This window comes from Marmota monax, unplaced genomic scaffold, assembly GCF_021218885.2.
Source record: "Marmota monax isolate L192 unplaced genomic scaffold, Marmota_monax_Labrador192_F-V1.1 WCK01_AAM20220418_F8-fsc00102, whole genome shotgun sequence".
NCBI classification, from domain to species: domain Eukaryota; kingdom Metazoa; phylum Chordata; class Mammalia; order Rodentia; family Sciuridae; genus Marmota; species Marmota monax.
Window position 1 is genome coordinate 468933 of NW_026692494.1, and position 26097 is coordinate 495029.

General features: G+C 38.6%; 1 protein-coding gene and 1 pseudogene across 1 annotated transcript; one reads left to right on the plus strand and one right to left on the minus strand.

Moving 5' to 3' along the window:
- Positions 1–16232: 16232 nt before the first annotated feature.
- On the plus strand, positions 16233–17025 carry LOC124092261 (dnaJ homolog subfamily B member 6-like; annotated as a pseudogene).
- Positions 17026–17933: 908 nt separating this feature from the next.
- LOC124092262 (olfactory receptor 7E24-like) lies at positions 17934–19305 on the minus strand. Its single transcript, XM_046443727.1, has 2 exons — positions 19301–19305; positions 17934–18885 (listed from the first exon to the last, which is right to left on the minus strand). The coding sequence occupies exons 1-2, from the start codon at positions 19303–19305 to the stop codon at positions 17934–17936; spliced, it is 957 nt and encodes a 318-aa protein (XP_046299683.1).
- Positions 19306–26097: the final 6792 nt, after the last annotated feature.

Sequence of the window (26097 nt, forward strand, 5' to 3'; positions counted from 1 at the left end):
TGGAACCACCATTTGACCCAGCTATTCCCCTTCTCGGTCTATTCCCTAAAGACCTAAAAAAAGCATGCTACAGGGACACTGCTACATCGATGTTCATAGCAGCACAATTCACAATAGCAAGACTGTGGAACCAACCTAGATGCCCTTCAATAGACGAATGGATTAAAAAAATGTGGCATTTATACACAATGGAGTATTACTCTGCATTAAAAAATGACAAAATCATAGAATTTGCAGGGAAATGGATGACATTAGAGCAGATTATGCTAAGTGAAGCTAGCCAATCCCTAAAAAACAAATGCCAAATGTCTTCTTTGATATAAGGAGAGTGACTAAGAACAGAGTAGGGACGAAGAGCATGAGAAGAAGATTAACATTAAATAGGGATGAGAGGTGGGAGGGAAAGGGAGAGAGAAGGGAAATTGCATGGAAATGGAAGGAGACCCTCAGGGTTATACAAAATTACATACAAGAGGAAGTGAGGGGAAAGGGAAAAAATACAAGGGGGAGAAATGAATTACATTAGAGCGGGTAGAGAGAGAAGAGGGGAGTGGAGGGGAGGGGAGGGGAGATAGTAGAGGATAGGAAAGGCAGCAGAACACAAGAGACACTAGTATGGCAATATGTAAATCAATGGATGTGTAACTGATGTGATTCTGCAATCTGTATACGGGGTAAAAATGGGAGCTCATAACCCACTTGAATCAAAGTGTGAAATATGATATATCAAGAACTATATAATGTTTTGAATAACCAACAATAAAAATTAAAAAAAAAAATAAAATAAAATAAAAAGCTTGATTGTTCTTGGGCGAGTGCTTTGAATGCTGCTGCAATTGCCTGAGGACATCAAACTCCAGCTCATTTACTCTTCCAGAGCAGACTCTGACTGGCCTCTCCGGGATGTTTCCAGGCCATCTGTCCTGGACTGGGGCTGCATCCTTGATCCCTCTTGTTCTGAGCCCCCAACTTCTTGGACTGAGCAGCTACTAAAGGAACCCTGTTCTCCAGCCTGCAGATGGCCACTGCAAAACTACTGAGCTTCTGGTCATAAAAGCCTATCTAATAAATCCCTTTTTTTATAATCATACATATCCTGGTGGTTTTGTTCCTTTAGAAAACCTGAGTAATCTCCTTCTCATCAATCTCATCATCTCTTGCATAATTTTGGATTACTTAGGGGACAGTTTAAAGAGATGCCTATAGGAGATAGGACTAGTGTAGGAGAGGAGCAGAACTCTGAACAAGAATTCCTAGACCATTCCAGAAGCAAAATGTAACTTTGTTCTCTGAGAAAATTTTTCATATTCTCCCATCAGTCTGTTCCAGTACAGCATGATCCTAACTCATTAGGAATGACCTAAAGTATGTTGAGACCAAAAAAAGATATATGATCATACAGAATGAAATTTATTAGGGGTTTCACTGATAGAAGTGTGGTCCTGGGTGGCAGAAAGACCAGTTGGATCCCCACATGTAGGGTGAGAAAGAGATGAATATTTAAAGGTTAGGAAAAACATGACTTTATACTGGCTGGAATGTACCTGGTTTATCTTAAGGTACATTCAAAGGGTCCGGGGCATCCCTGGAGCCAGTGTTCAATTTTAAAACCCTTCATTTGGCTGTAATAAATTTATCTATTTACAGTGTGCTTGCAAACTATGTGGGAAAACCCAACTAGGGTTATTCAGGGGTAATCACACTGGTTACAATTCAAGATGGCTATGGTCACTTCAAGCTGAATCCATACACTTTGCTGATTGTCATTTGTCCTGATGAGGAGGAAAGAATGTCCTGACAGTTCCTCCTCCTTCCACCATCTCCCTCAGCACTTACTCAGCTGTGCTGTCTCTGGGGGGGGCATTACCAAGTAGTATGGGTCCACTGCTCCAACTCTGCCTGATGTGCAGTAAAGGAAATTACTGGGGAATAGAATTGGCCAAATTATGCTATGTGCATGTATGAATATATCACAATGAATCCCACTTTTATGCAGAATTATAATGAACCAATTAATATATAAATAGAAGGAAGACCAGTGGGATAGAGGAAGGCATCAGGGCGGGTAAAGAAGGGAGAGATGGAAGTACTTGGAAAAAATGGAAAAAATTATGTATGCTATGCATGTATTGTATATACTTATAATACAGCAATAAAAACGTTTAAAAGCTCAATAAACTCCAACTATGAAAAATCCAAAGTCACCTGCACTGAGACAGTATAGTAAAAAATCACAAGTGAAGAGAGAATCCTGAAAGCAACAAGAGAAAAGTAATTCATTCCATACAAGGAAACTCCTAAGAGTATTGGCAGAAACCTGGGGTACCTTAAAACTACTAATGCTCAGACAAAATACTGGTGCAGTGAATCGAATCCTTAATGGTGAAACTTTGGCATCAGTTTTTCTAAAGCACTCTGGATGACTTCATTCGGAAAGCTTGAAGACTAGTAATATGCATCCTCAGATATAACCTGCATAAATCAATTTTGTAAGTGCAAACTTCGTATGAAAAGTACAAATGAGTTCTATAAAAAACATAAATTTTAAGTATATAAAAACATTGTTCATCTTTCTGAGATGCCTGTATCATTAAAAAAAAAAACTTCCAGAAGGCTCCATAGGTATAACGGGATATAAGAATGCAGGGAGTAATGTACAAAGGATACAGAATACTCCCAGTCTCACTAAAAACAGATCAAGAAAAGCATTATTTATATATGAAATATCTTCACCCATGTACTTAGGGTAATGATGTCCATCTCATTCCACCATCATTCCTAGACAAACTCTAGATAGGGCCCTTGCCCTATCTAGAGTTTGTCTAATCCTCCTTTACTCCCCCTCCCAACCCCACTATGAATCAGCCTCCTTCAATCAGAGGAAAACATTCAGCATTTGTTTTTTTGGGATTGGCTAACTTAAATTGGCATTATATTCTCCAACTCCATCCATTTACATGCAAATGCCATGATTTTATCCACTTTTATAGCTGAGTAATATTCCATTGTGTATATATACCACTGTTTCTTTATCCATTCATCTACTGGAGGGCATCTAGGTTGGTTCCACAATTTAGCTATTGTGAATTGTGCTGCTATCAACATTGATGTGGCTGTGTCCCTGTAGTATGCTATTTTTAAGTCTACTAGGTATATGCCAAGGAGCAGGAGTGAATTCTTATATGTATTATGAGGTAAGAGGAAGAGCTAAAGGCCTTCCCAAATTCCTTTCATTCATAGGGCTTATCTCCACTCTGAATTCTGTTGTGTTCTGTGAGGTGGGAAGAACTACTGAAGGCTTTCCCACATTCCTTACATGCACAGTTTGTCTTTTCACTATGAATCTTCATGTGCTTCCTGAACAAGGAGGAGCAATGGAAGGATTTAATACATTCCTTACATTCATATGGTTTCTCTTCAGTGGAAGATTTCATATGCTTCCTAAAATAAACAAGAAAATGGAAGCCTTTCCTGAATTCCTTTCACTGGTAGGGTTTGTTTCCAGAATGAGATCTGGTGTGATTCTTAAGGGATGAATGCAACAGGAAGGACTTTCCACACTCATGGCATTCATAGGATCTTACTTCAGTAGTTTTCTTGAGCATAAGATTTGGAATTTGTCCACATTGATTTTCTTCACTGAATTCATAAATGTTCTCTACCATATGACTTTTAAAAATAAATGGCCCATAATTCGTAATAATTTTTTGCATTTTCAGTGAGTGCCTGATGTTTTTGCCCTGTCAACTTAGCTGAAAGTTCTCAGAGAAGGCTCTACCACAGGCAATAATGTCATTGAGATTTTGACTTAAGGATTTTTGTAAAAAGGACTAAAGCTGTTTTTGCTAAGCACCTGACTCTTCACTTGAGCATGCAAATACAAAGCCTTCACATCACTGCCTCCACTTTGTATCTGTCTCCTTTGTTCTGAGTCAGTGTATTCCAGGAACCACCAGCTAATCTATAAACATCTTGTGATAATTGATGAGTCAAAACTATCCTCAAAGCAACAGCAATTTTCTGATCACCTCCCACAAGGACCTGCCTGACCAATCCTGACATAAAGATCAACCAGATCACAGTCTGACAGACTGCTTCACTATGCATCTTCATGGTCCCCTTGTCTATATAAAATGGAAGCTCAGGTGAGTACTCCCAAAAGTACTAGGAATGCTGGTCTCCTAGGACTCCAGTAACAATTTTTCCAATAATTCTGATAATTAAAGTATGTGTCAAATATTCAATATTTCAGTTTCATTTGAGGAAAAAAATCATCTTGAAAAAAATTTTTGTGAGACCACAATTTTTGACCTAGACTTATGTATACACATTTCTTAAATCAAAACATTTTAAGATTCTCCCTTGAGGCACTACCTACTATTATATGAAGGGCACTCACCTCAAATATCTCTCATGGCTTTTGTTCTAATCACTGACACCACCAGATTCCCCATTTTCATACAAATTAGAGGAACCACTTCTTTTCAACCTCAATATTTTCTGTTCATTGGATAATTTTTCTCTATCAGTATTTCAAAGAGCAACCAACTCATTAGCAGTATTAAGTAGAGACTCAAAACCTGAAATAAAAAAACATGAAGGCATTTGAGAGCAAAGGACTTTTAGAAGTGTGGCTGTTTCAGGAATTTGGGTATTAACAAGCAAAACAGTCAAATGGTAAGCAATTCACTAAGAAATAGTTCAGTGAAGACTGATGCTGACAATAACATTACTAGAATATTATTATGAAACCAAAGAGAAAGGAACAGAATAAAAGGTACATATCAAATATTCACTTAAAAAGACAGTATAAAGGGATTCTTTGCCAACAACAAAAAGAGTGTGAGAGCATTGATAAAAAGTCTAAAGATCAATTAGAGCTATTTGTGGAAGATCATCATCCTCACAAAACAAACTACTTCTACTTGATTATTTTCCCCTCCAAGACCAGTTTATCCCAGAGATTCTTGCTTTCCTGGTGCTGCTCAGTACAGAAGCTCTGGATATGCCCTCTCTTTGCTGTATGCAGGTCTTCCTCCTGTAATCATTGGGAGATCAGATGGAGTGTGTGTAGTGGGTACCCTGCACAGGCGGGAGGCATATCAGGAGGGAAAACAATGAAGAAATACGCACATTTCCTAAGATGGGGCCAAACTTTTGGTATTCTGATACTCTGAAGTTGGTCAAGTATAAGTTTCACTTCAGCAAAATGTCAAATATATGAAAGAAAAAAGAAAAGATAAAGGAGAAGAAAAAACAGAGATGGGGAGATAAAAGCAGCCTCTGATGTGCATAAATGATCTGAAATTTACACATGAGTATCAATATTACTATAGGCTTGTCTGATACAGCCAGGACATTTTATTTTCCTAGTGAACATAAATAATATCAGAATACCAAACTTTTCCAAGACCATGATAAATAAACAAAATAAGGCCACTTCATAATTCTATCTAAGGACAGTCAAAAAAAAAAAGAAAGAAAGAAAGAAAGAGAAAAGGCAATATTCCACTCTCAAAATACTCACTTGCCTCTGTTTTCTGTCAGATACAAGCTAAAGTGACCACTTACGTACCAGGTTGAACACTGTCCACGCCCATTCATGTCCAAATACATCAATGGAACAGAATAGAAAGGCCAAAAACAAATCCACATAAATACAGTTGGCCATCTATATCCACGGACTCAATCATGAGCAGAAAATATTAGGGGAAAAAACTGCCATCTGCACTAAAAAGGTCTCTATTTCCTTGTCATCATTCGTTGATCAATACAGTATAACAAGTATTGACAGGTTTCCATTGTATTATGTTTAGGAAGTAATCAAGAAATTATTTAAAATATATGAAAGAATGTGAATATGTTGCATACAAATACTATGTCACTTTAAATAAGAAATTAGAACACACAAATTTTATCTCTGAGAGGGATTTACTATGGATATCAAAGGATGACTGTGAGTCAACTGATCTTTGAAAAGGGAACAAATGCAGTAGTTTTTTAAAAAATATAGTTTGTCCTAAAGTTATGCTGCTGGAATAACTGGAAACACATGTAAAAAAGTGAAACCTTCACAAGCATTAACCTAAAATTATGTAAATGTAATATAGAGTTAGATAACTCCTAGAAAATACAGTGGAAAATGTAGATGACCTTGGCTTGGCATAGACATCTTAGATATAATACCAAAAGGATTGATTCTTGAAAGAACAATTGATACACTAGACTCTATTAAAATTAAAAATTTATCTTTTGTGAAAGATTTTCAAGAAAATAAAAAGACAAGCCACAGCCTAGAAGAAACAATTCCAAGAGATTCATTTGATAAGGTACTGTTTCCAAAATACACAAACAGCTGTTAAAGTTCAACAATAAGAATCAACAATCTTATAAAAATATTGGCAAAAGACCTTCAACTGACACCTCACCAAAGAAGACATACAAATGGCACATAAGTAAATAAAAATATGTTCCACATCATACATTATCAGGAAAATGCAATTTCAAACAATGAGACACCACTGTAAATCTATTAGAATAGCCCACATCCACAATATTGACAATGCCAAATGCTGGAAAGCATGCAACTTGGCAAAAAAAATCCACTTTGGAAGATGGTTTTGTGGTTTCTTATGAAATTAAACATATTCTTACCTATGTTCCAGCAATTGTGCTCCTCAGTATCCACCCAAAGGAGTGGAAAACTTACATCGTCACAAAAAGTTGCACATGAATATTTATGACAGCTATAGTCATAACTGCCCAAATGTGGAAGCAATCAAGATGTCACCAGTAGGGTAGTGGATCAATACAATAAACAGTGGCATATCCTAATGGTGGAATATTATTAAGCACTAAAATCAGCTATCAGGTCATGAGAAGACATGAAAGAAATTTAAATGCATATTATTAGGTGAAAGAAGCCAATCTGAAAAGGGATGCATGCAATATGGTTCCAACTATGTGATTTCCTGCAAAAGGCAAAACTAGAGAGAATTTAAAGGTCAGTGGCTCCCAAAGGATTACGGAACATGAAAGATAAAAAAGGTAGAGCACAGAGGATTTTTAGGGCTGTGAAACTACTCTGTGGGATTCCATAATGGTTGGTACATGTCATCATACATTGTCCCAAAATCCAAAGAATGTACACCACCACAAGTGAGTGCTAACATATCCTATGGACTCTAGATGATGATGATATGTCATGTAGGTTCATTCATTTTAACAAATTTACCACTCTGGTGGTGGATGATGATAGTGGAAGAGGCTGTCCCCAGGTGGCAGCAGAGATAGGGCAGATCTTTCCACCCCCAGTAAATTTTGCTGTGAACTTGAAACTGCTCTAAAAATAAATAAAGTGAAAGGAGGAGAAAGGTAGGTAAGTAGGTTTCGTCTATAGAAATATAGTCTTTGCAAAGAAAATCAAGTCAAAATGAGATTATAAGGATTACAATGATTCCTAAATCCAATGACTAGCACCCCTATGAGGAGAGAGATACAGGTACACAGGAAAAAGATGACTGAGGCAGAGATTGAATGATAAATCTATAAACCAAGAAATACCAAGCAGTGCCAGCAACCACCAGAAGCTAGAAAGAAACAGGTAGGGACTTTTTCCCTAGAGCCTTTAGAAAGAATTTAGCCCTAATGACACTTGGAATTCATACTCCCAGCTTCCAGAAACACAAGAATAAATTTCTGAACTTTTTATGGTACTTCATTACAGAGGGCCTAAGGAACTAATAAATGTACTTCCACAAAATCACCCCTGAACCATACAAGAAAAGAAAAAATCCTATAATTGGTACTTTCTAATATACTCTTACTAGGAAGCCCCATAAATCCCCACAGGGTATGCTCTCCCATGACACACTGCAAAATAAACCCCACTTCTTTAACTATAGATGTTCTCCTGGTGGTAAAGGGTAAAGGGCATTCACAGCAGTTAGAATCCTCAAAGGTCACAAAGCACAACCTCTCCCTGTGCCCCAGAGTAATCCCTGAATGCCCACACTAACAATACTTAATAAGCTTCAAATTTTTCAACCACAAGAAATATAAAAAGCAAATTTAATATACTGATGTTTATTTTCTTGAAGAAGCCTCCAGATCATAAGCACCCTATAGTCAGTGACCACGACTGTCTTATTTACCAAGCACTCCCATTCCCCAGCACAAATCCTAGAACAAGGTCAACTAGTAGACAAAATTGTTTTCTAAACCACTACATGAACAACATTGCCAATCTTACCTAGTGAGGCCAGGTTCCAGAAGGTTTCTAGCATCACATCTCTATAGAGGCTCCTCTGAGCAAGATCCAGCAAAGCCCACTCCTGCTGGTTAAAGTCCACAGTCACATCCTCAAAGGTCACTGAGTCCTAAAAGATGCCACAAATTCTGTTCAGAAAGGTACAACTCCTCCAGTGTGTGTGAGAAGATAGGTGAGGCTGACAGCACTGGGGACCTGAGAATCAATTCAGGGGAAGCTCAGAAGATTTTATGGTCTCCCAGAGTCTATGTCAGGACTCAGTCAGCAGATCTCTTTCCCTTTCTACCCACACATAACTTAGTGACTGAACAAATTCTGTCTCACAGCCTTTATACTCCTAAAACATTAAATTTCTCTCAGCAATTTATAGTAATGAGATCACACAGTCACTCTTACACCCTTTCTCTCTATAGCACAAAACACTTCTAATACCAGACGTGTGTCGGATTTCTCACACATATGGACCAAGCCATTCTCCAGCAGATACTAACTGGGTATCTTACAATTCAATTAAATAATTATACTGTCTAGCTGGAGGTAGCATCATACCACAGGTTGATGACTTGGTCCCATAGAACTGCTAGTTCAAAATTCAATCACAAATACTAGGTTGTCACTATACTTCTGATCAAGTGGCTATAAGTCAAGGTTTCCATGAGCTTTCCTTGAGTTCAATTAATCAACTGGAAGAGCTCACAGAATTCAAAAAATGTTTCCTTGTGTTTAAAGTTTATTATAAAGGATATTACAAAGTACATGGAAACAGCCAGATGAAGAGAGAGAGGTAGGCAGGAAGTGGTACAGAGTTTCCATGCTTATTGAGTACCATGCTCCAGGAACCTCCACATGTTCAGCTACCAAAAGTTCCACAAACCCACTCTTACTGAGATTTTATGGAGTCTCCACTAGAAGACATGACTGATTAAACTGTTGGCCACTGATGATTAACTTAACTTCAGATCCTCTCCTGCCTCTGGAGATTGGGGAGCAGAGTTGAAAAGTCCCACCTCTTTAATCACACCTTCATCTTTCAAGAACAATCATCCCAAGGTTATTATATCAATCACCTTATTAGCATCCAAAGTTACCTTTATCCCTTCAGCCATGCCTCAGATTTTAGGAGCTCTATGTCAAGGACATTGGTCTAAGATCAAGTATATACTGAACATCATCACAGATGTTGATACATTCCATTTCTGTCATGGTCCAGAACAGTCCAGAGCATATGACAGAAATGAGAGAAATGCACTAAAATGAAGTAATTTCCACACTGACACCATAATTTCCTTGTTACAGAAACAATGTCACTTGCTACCTTATTTCCATCACAGTAATCAGCACAACACAAAACAGGATTAAATCTCTAGCTGGAGAGAGCATCATACCACACACAGAGGGAATGGGCACTTTTCTCATTCTGTTCCCCCTCACAAACCTGAGCAGAAACAAGTGTATCTTTCATGCTAGCTGCACAGTTGGTCATATTTTCTTTTATTCTATGCCAGGGTTCAGCAAACTACAGCACATGAACCAATTCAGCCTGCTGCCTGCCTGTGTAAATGAAGTAGTGAAACATAATAAATTGTTTGCTTACATACTCTCTATAGCTGATTTTGTATGAAAGTTTCCTTGCAATAGAAACTCTATGGCCCTCAAAGCCTAAAATAATTTTTCCATGTGATCCAATAAGAACCAGATTGCTAGCTTGTGCTCAAAGATAGCTAGGGAGCTGGGGTTGTGGCTCAGAGGTAGTGTACTTACCTAGCATGTGTGGAGCACTGGGTTCAATCCTCAGCACCACAGAAAAATAAAATTAAGATATTGTGTCCATCTATAACTAAAAATACATATTTTTAAAAATTTTAAAAGCCAGCTAGGGCAGCTACTCAAATGGAAATATTCTTATAGAGAATTATTACCTTTGGCTTACCTATATCATTGTTTTCTGCATTTTAGCAGCTATTCTTTCTTCTTCCATGTTCTCTTCCTGAAGGGAAGCAGGATGTTCACAAGTTCTAGAAAAATCAATAAGCTGACAAGCGAATCTAGACCTTCCCACACCTTCCACACCCACGTGCCTACATGCTGCAGTCCATCAATGTTGTAACTCCCCTCAAAACACAAGCACACACACCCCATGATGCCCAAGCAAACACATGAAGGCAAAAAACCTAATCTTCCCCTTTAGAGCCAGAAAACAGTGTTGTTGCCTTTGCTGATCATAAAGAGATTAAGAGTGACATTCTGTACGTAATTTAACTAAAATCTAAAAAAGTTTGGCTGTCAATTTCTTCATGATAACAAAAGGCATAAAGTTTGTCAAGCAGTGCCTTCAACCCTAAAAATATATACTCCCTATTTCAAGTTCAAGAAAGCACTGATTTATACAACAGGGTTCTATGAGTTTCACACACATCTATTTCAGCAGCCCCTGCCAGGTTAACAAGCATTATAGCTCTGCCCTTGACCACTCCCCCCCATACCAGTGAACTGTGGGGTTCCCTTCAAACGTAGTTTGTGACCATCAATTCACTGAATTCTATATGAATGACACAAAGAACACTGCTTTACTGTGATTCACATGCTAAATTCCCCTGAACAGTACACAAGTAGCGGAGGAATATTTGATTTGTGTCACTCCCAATAGAGATATGTGCTGTTTCACAAATATCAGACAATGAAAATTCAACAGTTCCTTCCACTTAAGTGAACAAATAGTTTATTTAAAAATCAATAAAATGGGCTGGGGATGTGGCTCAAGCAGTAGTGCGCTCACCTGGCATGTGTGCAGCCCGGGTTCGATCCTCAGCACCACATACAAACAAAGATGTTGTGTCTGCCAAAAACTAAAAATAAATATTAAAAAAATAAAACTCAATAAAACATTTTTAACACTCTTTACTATATTTATAATAATATAAGCCATTTGAACAATGCTGATATGTGAGTGACTCTGGAGAGATGTCTACACCTTAAGTTAGTGATTTTTCTTTGAAACACTGCAAATCAGATGTTATGACCACCAGTTTAGAGTTGAGGAATTTTTTTGTGTGTGTATGTGTGGTGCTGGGGATTAGAACCCAGAGCCTTGTGCATGCTAGGTAAGCACTCTACCAACTGAGCTATATCCCCAGCTCTAGAGTTGAGGAATATTATTACACACACTTGCACAATGTTACCCCATTATACAGTTGCTCCAGCAGGGTATGAACACAAGGCTATTTGTCTTTAAAGTCTAAATGACCAATGAATACATTTCTGAATACATGTCTTAAAATGTAGTTGCTATTATAATGGCCATTATTCCTTAAGATTACTAGCATTTAGCCCAAAATCTCATTGGGCACTATAGAGAGAAGATTGAGAGAAAGATTCCATTCAAATATGACATCTCTGAGCTCCATCTCATAAGTCCTAGGTCTTGGGCCAGAATGTTTTCCTCAAAGCCCTTACCTCCTCTTCCTTCATTTCATACTTAATTTGGACATATTTACCCTGACTTCACTAAATGAAGTCATGAGAAATAAAGCACTGAATAAAATAGAAAAAAAGTAAATAGAAAATTTTAACATGGATGTTAAAGTCTTTGTGGGGAAGACAGTAAATAAACAAAATATATCAAGTTGTGGTATATGCTCTACAGAAATACATCATAGTATAGAGAGTTAAGGGAACACATATTTATATTTAGTGAGTCAGGACTGGTTATGTGGCAGGATAGAAGCATAAAATTAAAATAACTGTAAATCCACAGCTGGTTTAGTGCATATATTTATGAGCTTCAACTTCCAGGAGGAAAAAAATTCACATTCATGGAATAACCATTGGTTCAGGTGGAAAAAGAAAAGCATAAAAGTTCAGAAAGAAAATAGAACAAAATTAATATTTTCAAAACCTAACAGAATCAGAAGACCTAAAAATACATCCTTTGAAAATTAATAACACTGATGAACTAAGCAATTTTGAGCAAAAGAGCATAGACAAAAATGGTAGTTCAAAGAATGAATCGTAATTATAGACATTGCAAGAATATAATAAATATTAAAGAAATAGATATGAAACGGAAAGTAGTCAATGAATTTCTTCTACAAAGCACTATAATTTTCCAGCAATTATCTAAAAGAAACACAAATTCTTGTTATATCTTGTTATTAAACAAACAAACAGACAAAACAGGTTAAAGAAACAAAGAAAAAGAGAAGTTGTATACTCTTTTTATAGGTAGGTTCACTAATTAAGAAAGGAATTCATAAAGCCAATATGGGGTGAGGGTACTGTTTTCCTGAGTATTTCTAAGATCAAAAGGGTACAACTTGAAACAAGATCTCATACACAATGTGCAAACAATATAAAAATACCAGTACACTGGAGAAATGAACAATGAAGTATAAACTGTAAACCAAGTTCATTTCTTCCTAGGAACAAAGGATGCTTAAAAATCAAGTCAGGGATTAATAAACATACACAGGAGAAGATTATTTGCCTCATTCTCTTAGACATAAACAGTGACTATTTCAGTACCCATGAGTGGTGATAATTTAGCCTAAAAGAAGGACCAACAAGGGGAAAAGTTTTATTAGGAAATAGAAAATACCAACATCTACAGCAAATGTCCTATTTAATAGTGAAGGGGCAGATCAGTTCTCTGATGCCAGAAAGAAGCGAAGGAGCGACATTGTGCTCCACTCAACTCCAAACCCCGATGAGTAAAGAAACTGAAAAGGGAAGCACGAGTATCAGAGGAGGTTGAAGCTGGCAGAGGACCAAATTCTCTGTGAGTCACAGCGTCCACAGACAAGTGGCTGCCATGCATCTCTTTACTCAGGATGCCACGCACTGGCCAGGAGGCAGCGGACGGTATTAAAACGCTGCTCACTCTCTGGTATCTGAATGCCACGTCTCCCCCAGGCCCCCAGGCTCCCAGGCCGGGACCCTCAGACCCGCTCTGCCCGCCGCCAGAGGACGCGGGTGGGGACGGGAAAGGCCGCGGGGCTGTCCAGCTCCGGCCTGCGGGAGACGCGCCCGCCGCCCAAGCAGCACCCCGCTGCGGTCACCTGAGGAGCCCAGCGGAGCCGACCTGGGGCTCTGCGACAGAAGGCCCTGGGAGGGCGAGACTAGCCTGGAACGCGTCCCGCTGAGACCCCCTCCCGGGCAGAACCAGGCGGGGACAGGGCGAGCACAACAAGTGGAAAGCTGAGGAAAATTTACTTCACACTCAGTCAGAGAGGCCCGGGATATGGCGGGACCTAAGCACGTGGCAAAGCTGCACTTCCGCTTCCGGTCCTCAGCTGGCAGGGCTTAAGGGGCGGGGCCTGGGGAGCTGGGTCTTGGAGTGGGACTGCCAAGGAGGGCCCCGCAGGACAGAGCCTCCCGAGCCAGCTGCAAGAAACACTAGTGTTTCCAAGGGATAAGAGTAAAGAGAAGAACCAGGTCATTGGAGTTGCCGACCAAAATGGTGTCCAAGATCCTCCAGAGATCACCTCCTCACAGGGACACCAAATGGAATAGCTACTAATACATGCACCAAACTAGCTTCACAAGAGCTGGAGAAACTAGCTCTTGCTTAACAGCATCAGAAAAAGAAAAGATGCATTGAAGAAGGTAGGAAGGGTGGGGTTGCTGGAGACACTCCTTCTTCAGCTCCAAGCAGCCCAGCAGAAGGGGGCATAGCTCTTGGGAGAGAGAGCATTAGGGCCTTGCCTTAAGACTTGAAATCAGACCCATCATGATTGATCTCATCCTCTGCTGAGCAGAGTCACAACCTCCCCCTTGCCATACAAACCCTGAGCTGACCTACTGTAACTATGTGCTGACCTACTGAAACTATGTTAGCCCTGCCCCAGAGACTGCCTCCAAATCCCTCCCCCAACCTCAGGCAATAGCTCTGAATAAGAACCTGCAGGGAGCACAGCAGGAAAGCCAGCATAGGTCTTTGACCTGTGAGGTGCCACACTGGGTACAAACCAATGGCTCTGTGTACAGAACAGAGCTCCAGATGAAGCCTCTAGACCTTCCCCAACAAGAGGCAGAGACCTGTGTGACATTGCTGCAGACTAAGCTTTGATCTGCATCATTGTCAGCCTAACAGTGGGCCTGGGGTCCACACTCCCAGGTCCCCAAAACTGGGCATGGCTCTGCATGTGAGACTCAGGTGAGACCTACTTTAGTGCCACACTTGGAATGAAGGTTACCTTGTCATGATTTAATGTTAATATCTAAATTTTATTTTCCCCTTATACAATCATCACATATTAATCACACAGGGAGTATCACTTTCTGTTTTATTCTTACGCATGCAGTTGTATCAAGTAGAAATCAACCCAGAGGACAAGACTGAACATGGAAGACACTAACAACCTTCCCTAGGTCATGCAAATAATAAGTGGAACTGACAGGATTCAAAATAAAACATGTTGATCTCTGGGTCTGTGTTAGCTTTCAGCCACTAACAAAATACCTAAGATAAAGACCTCAAAAGGCTGAGAGATTTATTTTGGCTCATGGTTTTAGAGGTTTCAGTCCATTCCCACTTGGCTCCCTTGATGTGGGCTGGTGGCAGCACAATACATCATGGCAGGAGTTGTGGGGGGAGGGGGGAGTACTTCTCAGTTCAAAGTAGCTGGGAAGCAAAAAGAGAGACAAAGACACTACCATCACTGTGTCCTCTTCAAGAGCATGACCCCAATGACACAAATTTCTCTTAATAGGCCCCACTTCCTAAAAGCTCCACCATTTCCCAATAAAGCACCACAGAACAGACAAGCCTTCACCACATGGGCCGAACTATAACAAGTTTGGTTGTTCCCCAGCCATCAGAAAGTTTACATCATTTTAAAGCTCTTTCCATTTACCAGAGGTCCAGAAGTCTAACCAGGGGTGCATGTAATGAGTTACATTTTAAAACTCTTTCCAGTTTCCAAATTAGCAATAAAATCAAGACTTGGTAACAAATTAAAAGGCGGAGTTTTGCAGTGCACTCTAGTATGGCTGTGGATTCCTGATCCAGGTGCAGGATCCATACTCTGTCTTCAGGATTGATAGGAAGAGTGTCAGAAGCTTCCCAAAGTAGAAAATTATTGATGAAGAAAATACAGGTATGGAGCCCCCTAGAATGGACCATCAAGTGAAGGCCAGAGGCACAAGATGAATATTGATTATTTTATGACCTTGAAGGTTTACTGCATACAGGCCATAATTAGTCAAATTAGTCATATTATCACAAAATCTAAGCACTGCCTCATATTATGGAGGAAGTAGAGAATATGAAGGTTCACAAAAGTTTTCAAACTTCCCTTGACTCAAGATGAATCTTCTATGGACTATTGACATCATTTGTGTTGAAAGGAAACTGACCACAACACTCAGAGCAACCAAGAGATATTTATTGCAGCAGTGCAACAGAGGAAAAAAGAAAGAAAGAGAGAGAGAGAGAGAGAGAGAGAGAAAGTGTGCTCAAGAGAGAGACAGAGAAAGCAAGAGAGAGAGCAAGAGAGAGAGGGGCCCCTGCAGGAGGGAGTTTTTATAGCCCAAATCTAATGGGGTCTCTGGGTCTGCAAGCTGCCTTGTTGGCACACAAGGGGGTTAAGTGTTCGGCCTTGAGTGGCGAGTTGAGTGTTCAGCCTTGAGCAGGGGCTTGGGCGTTTGGGCTTGAAGCAAATAGTTGATAAAGTACCAGACAGAGGGTTTGAGTGGCCAGGTCATCCTGCAGCTAACTTTGTTTGGCAAGCCCTGCAGACAGCTTACTCAGCCTGTCCTGCACCTAACATGTGTCAGTTTCTATCTTGACTTTTTTAAAAAATAAAGATCAATCTGCTGTTTGTTGTTGGAGAAAGGAGAGAAAGGAAACGTGAGGAGCCACTGCCCTGGCCACCAGTGCAGCAATGACTGACCACTATCACCTGGCTGCCCGCCCTGTCCATTTCGGTGTGTCCTCGGAGGACTTGTTCCAAAAATCTGTTAAAACATGGTGGACTACTATGAAGTTCTAGGCATGCAGAGGCACACCTCACCTGAGGATCTCAAAAAGGCATATAGGAAACTGGCTCTAAATTATCACCCAGATTAAAAAAAAAAAAATCCTGATAATAAAGAAGAAGAAAAGAGAAAAGTCAAACACCTAGCTGAGGCATGTGAGGTGTTATCAGATGCTATCTATTAAATTGATTCAAATTCACCCCCAGCCCAACAACGCATTCTTGTCATAAATGTCAAGTATGGCAAAGAAGGTGTAAATAGTGCAGGTGGAGGCGGAAGTCATTTTGACAGTCTGTTTGAGTTTGGCTTCTCATTCTGGAACTCAGATGATGTCTTCTGAGAATTTTTTTTTCTTTTTGAAGGGGCCCATTTTTGTTGGACTTATTTGAAGATCCATTTGAAGACTATTTGGGAACTGAAGGGGGTCCATGAGGAAACATAAACCAAGGTTTGTGCTCATATTTCTCTGCTTTAAGTGAATTTCCATCATTTGGAGGTGGATTGTATTCATTTGATATGGGATTTACTTAATTTGGGTCACTAGGTTATGGTGGCCTTACTTCATTCTCTTCTACATTATTTGGTGGCAGTGGGATGGGTGACTTCAAATCTATATCAACTTCTACCAAAATGGTAAATGGCAGAAAAATCACTACAAAAAGAATTATTGAGAATGTTAAAGAGTAGAAATTGAAGAGAACAACCAGTTGAAGTCCTTAACGATAAATGGTAAGAAGCAGCTGCTACGCTTGGATAACAAGCAATTCAACACAGGCACTTAACAGAAATGTTAAACTATAAGAAGCTCTATTTGAGGATTAAAAGGAACATTGTTTTGAAGATTTTAGATGAAATCAACTTTCAGTAAAATTGTATCCAATCTAAAGTATTTATAAACAGCTCGTCAGAGTCCGTGTTTGGCATAAACTGTGAGTTTATTGTTGGAACCACACAATATGACCGTTTTTTTTTTTTTTTGTCTTTAAAATTGTTGCAATCTCTGTATGCACTTTGCTTTTTTATTAAACATAATCCAAGGAAAGCCTTTGAAAAGTTCTAGAATAAGATTTTTATCCTAATACCAGCATGGATCTGCTTTCTCTTGTGTTTGACATGTGAGCCAAGTGGTGTGACTATGAGCTAACATTGCCAGAATGAGGCTCCTATAGAAATAATTTGGGGTTTTTTCCGGTATTTAATAATGAAAGATATTAATGCATTAATCGTAATACATTTCTGGTTTAATATAAATTTAAGAATGTTTTCTAGTTGTGCATGAATGCTGGCAACTTAGTAAAGTTTTGACAACTGCTTAAATGTGTAATGATAAGCTTAGGTTTAAAAAACTGGTGAACTAGATCTTTGTCATTTGTTTTTTAAATAAATGTGAAAATAAAAGTGAATGTGCAAAATTCAGAGACATTAATTAAATGCATGCTGTTTTACTAGCATAACTATCATCCATCTTTAGAAACATCATCTTCCTGCACTAAAACATTGTACCTAATTTAAAATTCCCCATTTCTCACCCAACCTGGCAATGATCATTCTACTATAAAATCTGATGAGGAATTAAACCCATTACACTATAAAAGTAGTGTGACCACAGAGGTAGGGTGTACCAATCTGGATGTTTAGATTTGCTACCTTTTCCAGCCTACATTTCAAATGGAGACCATGTGTCCTGAGATTAGAATATTCTGCTGTGGAGCCTAAACAGAGTGCTTTTAATTTCTTGGTTCCTCAGGCTGTAGATGAAGGGGTTCAGCATTGGGGAGACCACCATGTACATCACTGAGGCCACTGCATTCTTAATGGGAGAAGATGACACTGATGTACCCAGATATGTTCCACTGCCTGTTCCAAAGTATAAGCAAACCACAGCCAGGTGAGAGCCACAGGTGGAGAAGGCTTTGTACTTCCCACCTGTTGATGGGATCCTCAGAATGGAAGAAACAATTTTATAATAAGAGAAAAGGATTCCTGAGATTGGAAAAAATCCAAATAAAGCAGCACCAAAATACATGATTATATTGTTGGCAAAGGTGTCATATAAGCTAAGGTTGAGAAGTTGAGAAGGGTCACAAAAGAAGTTAAAAATTTCTACATTCCTAAAACAGGTAAGTTGTAATGCAATTACAGTGTGCAGGAGAGATTCCAAAAGGCTGCCTAAAACAGACACGGATACTAAGAAGCTACAGAAGCGAGGGTTCATGATGACTAAGTAACGCAGCGGGTGACAGATGGCGACAAACCGGTCATAGGCCATTACACTAAGAAGCATGTCATCCATACATCCAAAAAGGATAAAAAGAGACATCTGTGTCAGGCAGCCCACGTAGGAGATGGCTCTGCTGTGAGTTAGCATGTTCACAATCAATTTGGGGACTGTGGTAGAGGTGAAACCAATGTCAGCCAAGGACAGGTTGGAGAGGAAGAAGTACATGGGGGTGTGGAGGTGGGAGTCAGAGCTGACGGCCAGGATGATGAGCAGGTTCCCAAGGACAGTGACCAGGTACATGGACAGGAACAGTCCACATAAGAAAGGCTGCGGTTCTGGATCCTCTGAGAATCCCAGGAGATGGAATTCAGAGACATCTGTGAGATTTTGTGGTTCCACGTTGCTTAGACAACGTGCTTTTCTTTTTGCAAAAGAAAAGAGTGTTGGGGAAACAAAAACAACAACAACAACAACAAAAAGAATAGGAATCCATCACTCTACATACATTTTGAAATCAAGTATTCACAAGTAAATTATTCACATTTGAGTATCATATAATATTCATCAGCATTGCTCACTTTTAACGAAACCAAATATATTTGAATTCTTTTATTTTTATGTGCTATTCACCTCTTTATATAAATACCTACCTTAGAGGCCTTCCACTGAACAATGTTATAAGGCCAAGAATACCCGAGCCATGATCACAGTAAATTACAGTCCCTGATTTTATATATAATTTTATATTTATTTTTATGTGCTGCTGAGGATTTAACCCAGTGCCTCACAGTGCTAGGAAAGTGCTCTACTACTGAGCTACACCCCCAGCCCAATACCTCATTCTTCCAAGAAAAAAAAGAGAGACTAAGAAATATATTTCATCCTTTAAGGAAAAAAAAGTTATTCTAATTAAAGGAAACAGAGAAGCAGCAAGCATACATTATTCTAGGAGTGTAGTACAATTTTCCTTGACTTTGAGTGTTTGCAAACATTCTAAAGAGCTTGGATTGCATCATATAAACACTAAGTTAAAGTTTACAGTTCAGAAAATAAATGTGCTTCCATTAGTTCCCAGGAGGTTTTTCATCATTCTTGGGTTTTCTGAATTCCCACCTTGTGAATGTTAGTATTCAGTGAAACATTGTTTATCTTTCAAAATTGTTTAACATATACCTTCTAAACTTGGCTTTCATGGTCTTCAAATATGGATATGTATGGTTTATTTAAATGCATGTAATTATACAACATTGGTGACCACAAATATGACATTAGAGTACATTGTACCTACTAATGATATAAAACATTTTTTTAGTTGTAGTTGGACACAATACCTTTGTTTTATTTATTTTTATGTGGTGCTGAGGATCGAACCCAGGGCCCTGCACACACTAGACAAGCGCTCTACCGCTGAGCCACAACCCCAGCCCAAAACAATAGAATAGAAACATTTTTGAATATTCTAAATTTTATCCAGGTTTACTTCTATCAAATCAATTCAAACTCAGTAAAATATCTGGTATGGAAGATAGGTCTTTGCTTTTCAAATTGTTTTCCTTTGTATAATGTCTAGTCATATTGTTTCATTACTTTTCTGATTATAAAGCCTTTTATTTATAGCTGAGGACTTTGAACCCAGGGAAGTCACAATTTGAGTCTCAGCCTTCTTAGATTTAGTCAAACTTTTTTGTTGTTTTGCTTTTTTTGTTGTTGTTTTGTTTTGTTTTTGGTACAGACATTGTACCCAGGGGCACTTTAACACTAAGCCACATCCACAGCCCTTTTTTAAGTTTTTATTTTTTGACAGGATGCCACTAAGTTGCTCAGGGCCTCACTAAATGCTGAGGCTGGCTTCAAATTTGCCATCCTCCTGCCTCAACCTTCTAAGTAGTAGAATTAGAGGTGTGCACCACAGTGCCCAGCTAGTTAATAGGTTTTTAAATCAATCTTTGCTGATATATGAGTTGCATTTTGTTACATCAGATACCTGAAGAAAACTCGGGCTCATTATTTTGTCAGCTCTCACTGATTAATGCTGTAATCAAGAAACAATGCAAAGAAGAAAGTTCAGGGAATAATGTGAAAAAGCACATGAAAAGTTGTGTCATCTGTAATCTGTGGAAATTAATGGCCTACTTTACATGATATTTTAATTGTGGAAAATCTCTTAAATTATGCATCAAATATACTCAGATACTTATCAATATGTTGACCTGTGGATATTTCAAACTATCCAGATACTTGGACACAGAGCCAACCCTGGTTATTTATAGTCTGCATGTGAAGTTCTGCTGGATTTTTTTTAAACCAAGGTTGAGAACCAGTGGCTTAGAATTTTTCTGGGCATTTACAAATGATGCAATAATATTACCTGTCATTACTCTCAATAAAACTGATAATTAATTTGAAAATGCAAACATTTAATTATATTTGCTTCATTACCAATATTTTATTGAGATTGGAATTATTTCCCAATACCTTTGAGTTCTCACTCTCATTGCCTGATTCCATTCTCTGAACACCTGTCCCCAGTAGGTAATTATTGCCATGATTTGGTGGATAAAACTCCCTTTCAGAATTCCTGTGTCAGTATTGACTTAGATATCCATGAAGAGTATCTTAAAACATTTACCTAAACAGTCCCTGAAGCTAATCTAAGTATTGTACACTTATTGGCCCTGTAATGCACTAGTTGACATTGACATGTGATTTCCAATCTCCTTCAAGTATGCACATTTACTTCAATTGCTTTAACTGGGCACAGCATTATCTCAAGGGAAACATTTCATTTATTATTACAACAATCCTTTCTAAATTTTTGTGCCTCAGTCCATATCATATAGGAAAGAATTTCCACATAATATGTGCATGGAGGGTTAATGTCTGACTTCCAACAACTGATGCATCATCCATATACTATTAATCACTTAGATTTTTTGTCCCAATTTTTAAAAATTCATCATTATTTTCTGCATACTCTTATTTTTTTCTTATTTTTTTGGCAACAATTGTACCACTGAGCCACTTCCTGAGCACTTTTTGTTTGTTTATTTACAGAGGGGGTCTCACTATGTTGGTTAGGGTCTCACTAAGTTGCTGACACCAACCTTGAATTTGCTATCCTCCTGCCCCAACATCCTGAGCCACTGGGATTACAGGTGTGCAATACTACACCTGGCTACATCCTCTTATTCTTAATACATACCATCAAAAACATCCCTACAGTCTATCTGGTAATAATTCTTTCATGACAAGTCATAAAGAAATTTCATCTTGCAAAGGGAATATGTCTCCATTGATACAGTGGAGGAGGGTCAGCTTGAGACAGGAGCAAGGTAAGGAACATTTTATTCCCACGGCTTTTACCTGCTTCTATGAGCAGAATGTGTATAAATCTCTGCACCTCTGTGCGCTTATTGTACCTCATGGAAATAGGGAGCATAAAACTCAGCTAAACAACACATGTGGCACCTAAGGGAAACCTAGAAATTAACAAATTTATTTTTTGTGGTTTCTTACAGAATTCAATCATTGTGCAAATAGTGAGTTAATAGATTAATACAGTTATTAAAGGGCACTAAGAGCCTGGAATCATGTAACACTCAAAGTGTTTCAGCACAAGGTTTACCTTCTCTGTCAGCCTTGTTTTCTTTTTAAAACCCATAAAAATCTCTGCCATCATCTGAATTATTGAAGATGTTGTGGATGCTGCTGATTGGAAGTGTAGGTCTTACATGTCCATAACACAGACATGAACATGAGCTATTTTGTCCCTGTTTCTATGAGACATTCTGTAAAGGATGAAAGTGCAGACAGGGAATTGCCATGTGTTTTGAAGCCATAATCAGGCCAGGTTTTGTGAACCAAGTCTAGCCTACTAAACATTTTAACAGAGCTTTTTTAATGCCTCTTCTGTGCAAAGAAAGGCATAGTCTCTGTGCAACTGGAGATGAAAGAGTTAGTCATTTGTCATTCTTCTCCACATACATATGATATTCTTACATAAGAACAAAAATAAAATGTCCCCTTATAGAAATAGGAAAACCATAAACCATAACTTTATGTCATGGGATACATTATTTCAATGCTATAAAGTTAACTTTAGTATTAACAATAAATATAAAATTCATTTTGATCTTAATTTATGCGTTTGTCATGATTGATCACATAGGAAACACACCTTACCTGGATAATCCTTATGCAATGCAGTTGCACCGCCCAGGGACAAATGTGATGACAATGCTGAATCTCAGAGACACTAACAACTTGCCCTAAGTAACAGAAGCAATAAGTGCACCTGAGAACATTCACAATTGAATTGTAAGTCCCTGAATCCAATGCAGTGAACTTCTTGTTTTTCAATAATCAGAAAGTTTTGAAAAGATCCAGGATTGTAATGCATCCAAGGTATATTTTAAAACTCACTCCAATTTTTTGAGTAGGAACAAAATAAAGACCTGAATTTGTGCCTCCTTTGAAGAATGAATGAGTTAATTATAAAAATGGAGGAGATAGGAATAGGATAGGAATAGGGAGGAATAGATAGGGAATAGGTAGGAATAGGGAGGATAGGAAGGGCAGCAGAATAGAATAGACAATATGATTGATGTGTGTACATTCCATGTATGTATTATATATCAAAATGCATTCTACTGTCATGTATGACTAAAAAATAAATAAATATTTTATTTTTTAAATAAAAATAAATAAATAAATAAAAATGGAGGAGAATGTGCACAGCCACAGGGATATCCAGGATTGGGGGCAAGACAAATACCTGCTGAATTACTCATAGAGTAATTCTGTGATTCTTTGTGTATGATCCTAACCGTTCTGTCTATCATTGATGTAGGAGGTGAAAACCACTTCTCTGCCCTGGGGTCTGCCAGAAGCCCCCAAAGAAAAGAACACAGTGAACAAAAAGTCCCTTTCCAGATAGACAATAGACTGAAATGTTTAGTTGTGTGGTCAAGTGGACAACCTTTAAGGATGCTTCTAGCAAAATGCCCTGTGTCTGCAGTAAGCCAGCCTCGACCAGGCTTCACTCTTTGCTTCCTAACAAGTTGGCACAGGATACAAAAAAAATGCTGTGTTCCTTCCCTTTTCTGGAGTATGATGAGAGTGTGGGCACTTATACATTGAGGAAGATCATGCAGATGAAATAAAACAAGATATATAGACCACAAAGCTCCAAGCCTGTGCACATTAAGTAATGGTTCAAGATGTTATGATTGCTGTCACTTCCTTCTCATGATCATCACTTTCACATACAAATGTATGTGTTTAGCGAGATTCATTTGCTGCTCTCATGGGTGAGATGTCTCTAGGAGGTAGAACCAATGGGAAAGGAAACAAAACTTTGAATGAGATTTATGGGAAACACCCCACTAAAACCAAGAACACAAATTTCATAGATCTTATCCTTGAAAATTTGAACAACAGCACCCTGTCCTCTGGCTGCACAATCCATCAAGCTTGTCCACACGATGCGGAAACAATGCTTCCCACTGCCCTTCAGCCCTCCTCTATATCCCTCAGCACTTACAGGGTCATGCTGCTTCTCTGCTGCGTTGTGATGAAGAACTGCAGGTCCAGCACCCCTGATCTTCCTGGTGCCCAGTGATACCTCAGTCTTTCCTCAGGTTTGAGATGAATATTACAGTATAAGATAGGAGCTTCCCCAAATGTAGACCGTGATTGAGATCAGACACAGGCATGGAGCCCACTGGACTTGGCACACTTGGCACTGGCTCATTATATGACTTTGTAGACTCTGACAATTAGTCAAATTAGTCCATGCTATCACAATCTCTGGGGACTTCCTAATATTAGTAGAGAGAGAAGAAGAGAATATGAATGTCTACGAAAGTTCTTGTGCTCTTCCTGTACTCAGAGATTGATCACGTGTACTATTTACATAGTTTATTTTCTTTTATTTCCACTTTTTACTATGGTAAAATATAAAAGCCAAAAATGGTTACCTTTTTAACCATTGTTAAGTTCATAGTTTGAGGACATTAATTACATTCACGTAATTGTACAAACATCACCATCAACCATCTTCATAAATTCTTCATCTTTCCAATTTAAAGCTTGGTACACATTTCAAAAACTTGCCATTCCTCCCATCCCAACCCTGGACACCACCATCAGGAGAAATTAAAATCTTTAAACTACATAAGCAATGAAACCAAGAAGGCTGGATTATAGATCTAGATGTTCAGATTTTTACATTTTATGTCCTACATTACAAATGGAAGCCACAGAGTCTGAGGTTGGAATGCTCTGCTGGGAAGCCTCTCAGGCACATTTTACGTCCCAGTTCCTTGGAACATAAGTGAAGGGATTCAGCATGTGGGTGACCACAGTGTACATCGATGAAAGCACCACATTCCTCCTGGGAGAATGTGGTGCAGCTGAACTGAGGTACATTTCAAAGTCTGTTCAATAAAACAAGCAAATAATAGACAGGTTAGACGCACAGGTCTAACCTGATAGTGGGAGACTTAGATTAGCAGAAATGATTCTATAGTAAGAGAAAAGAATCCTTGGGATGAAAAACAAACAAACAAACAAAACACAACAGCCAACAACAACAAATATGGCTCCAGCAAAATACATGACTATGTGCTTGGTAACGGTGACAGAACAGGAAAACTTGAGGAAGGCCACAGCTGAAAATAAACATTTCCACATCCTGGAAGGAGGTAAGTTGTAAAGCATGCAAATTGTGTGGCAAGGGCTCCAAAAGGCTAACCAAACTATATATAAAAAATGACAAACCAAAGAGTGAGGGTTCTGTATGATTAGGTAATGCAGGGGATGACAGATGGCCACAAACTGGTAATAGTTCATCACAGTCAGAAGCAGATCATCCATATTTTTAAAAAATGATTAAAAAGAGACATCTGAGTCAGGCAGCCCACATAGGCAATGACGCTGCTGTGAGTTTGGATGTCCAAACTCATCTTTGGGACCGTGGTGGAGATGAAACCAATGTCAGCCAAGGACAGGTTGGAGAGGAAGAAGTACAAGGGGGTGTGGAGGTGGGGGTCAGAGCTGACAGCCAGGATGATGAGCAGGATCCCAATAGTGATCAGGTACATAGACAGAAATAATCCAAGGATGACAGACTGCATTTTGGATACTCTGAGAGTCCCAGGAGATGGAATTTTGAGACATGGACTAAGATTTGTGGTTATATATCACTTGGACACAATTTGCAAAAGAAAAGAGAATTGGAAAAATGAAACAAGCAAACATCCATCCAACATTCTGTATATATTTGAACTCAAGAATTCACAAGTATCCATACTTGATATCCATATACCTTTAGTAATATTTCTTATTTGTGACCACCTTGATATTTCTAAAAATCTTTCATTATTGATTTCTGTATGATTCACTTGCTACTGTACACTTCTGATTTATAAACTCTCAACTGAACAATGTTAGAAGACCAAGAACATTAGAGATAACAAGTGCATGTTCACAGTAAAATATAGTCTACTCATTTAAAGAAAAAAAAAACAATTAAAAGCATGTTTCCCACTTTGAGAAAAGAATGTTCTGATTAAAAAAAATTGAGTCAGTTATATTTAGTTTCTTTTATACCAAGACAATGAAATATATTTCT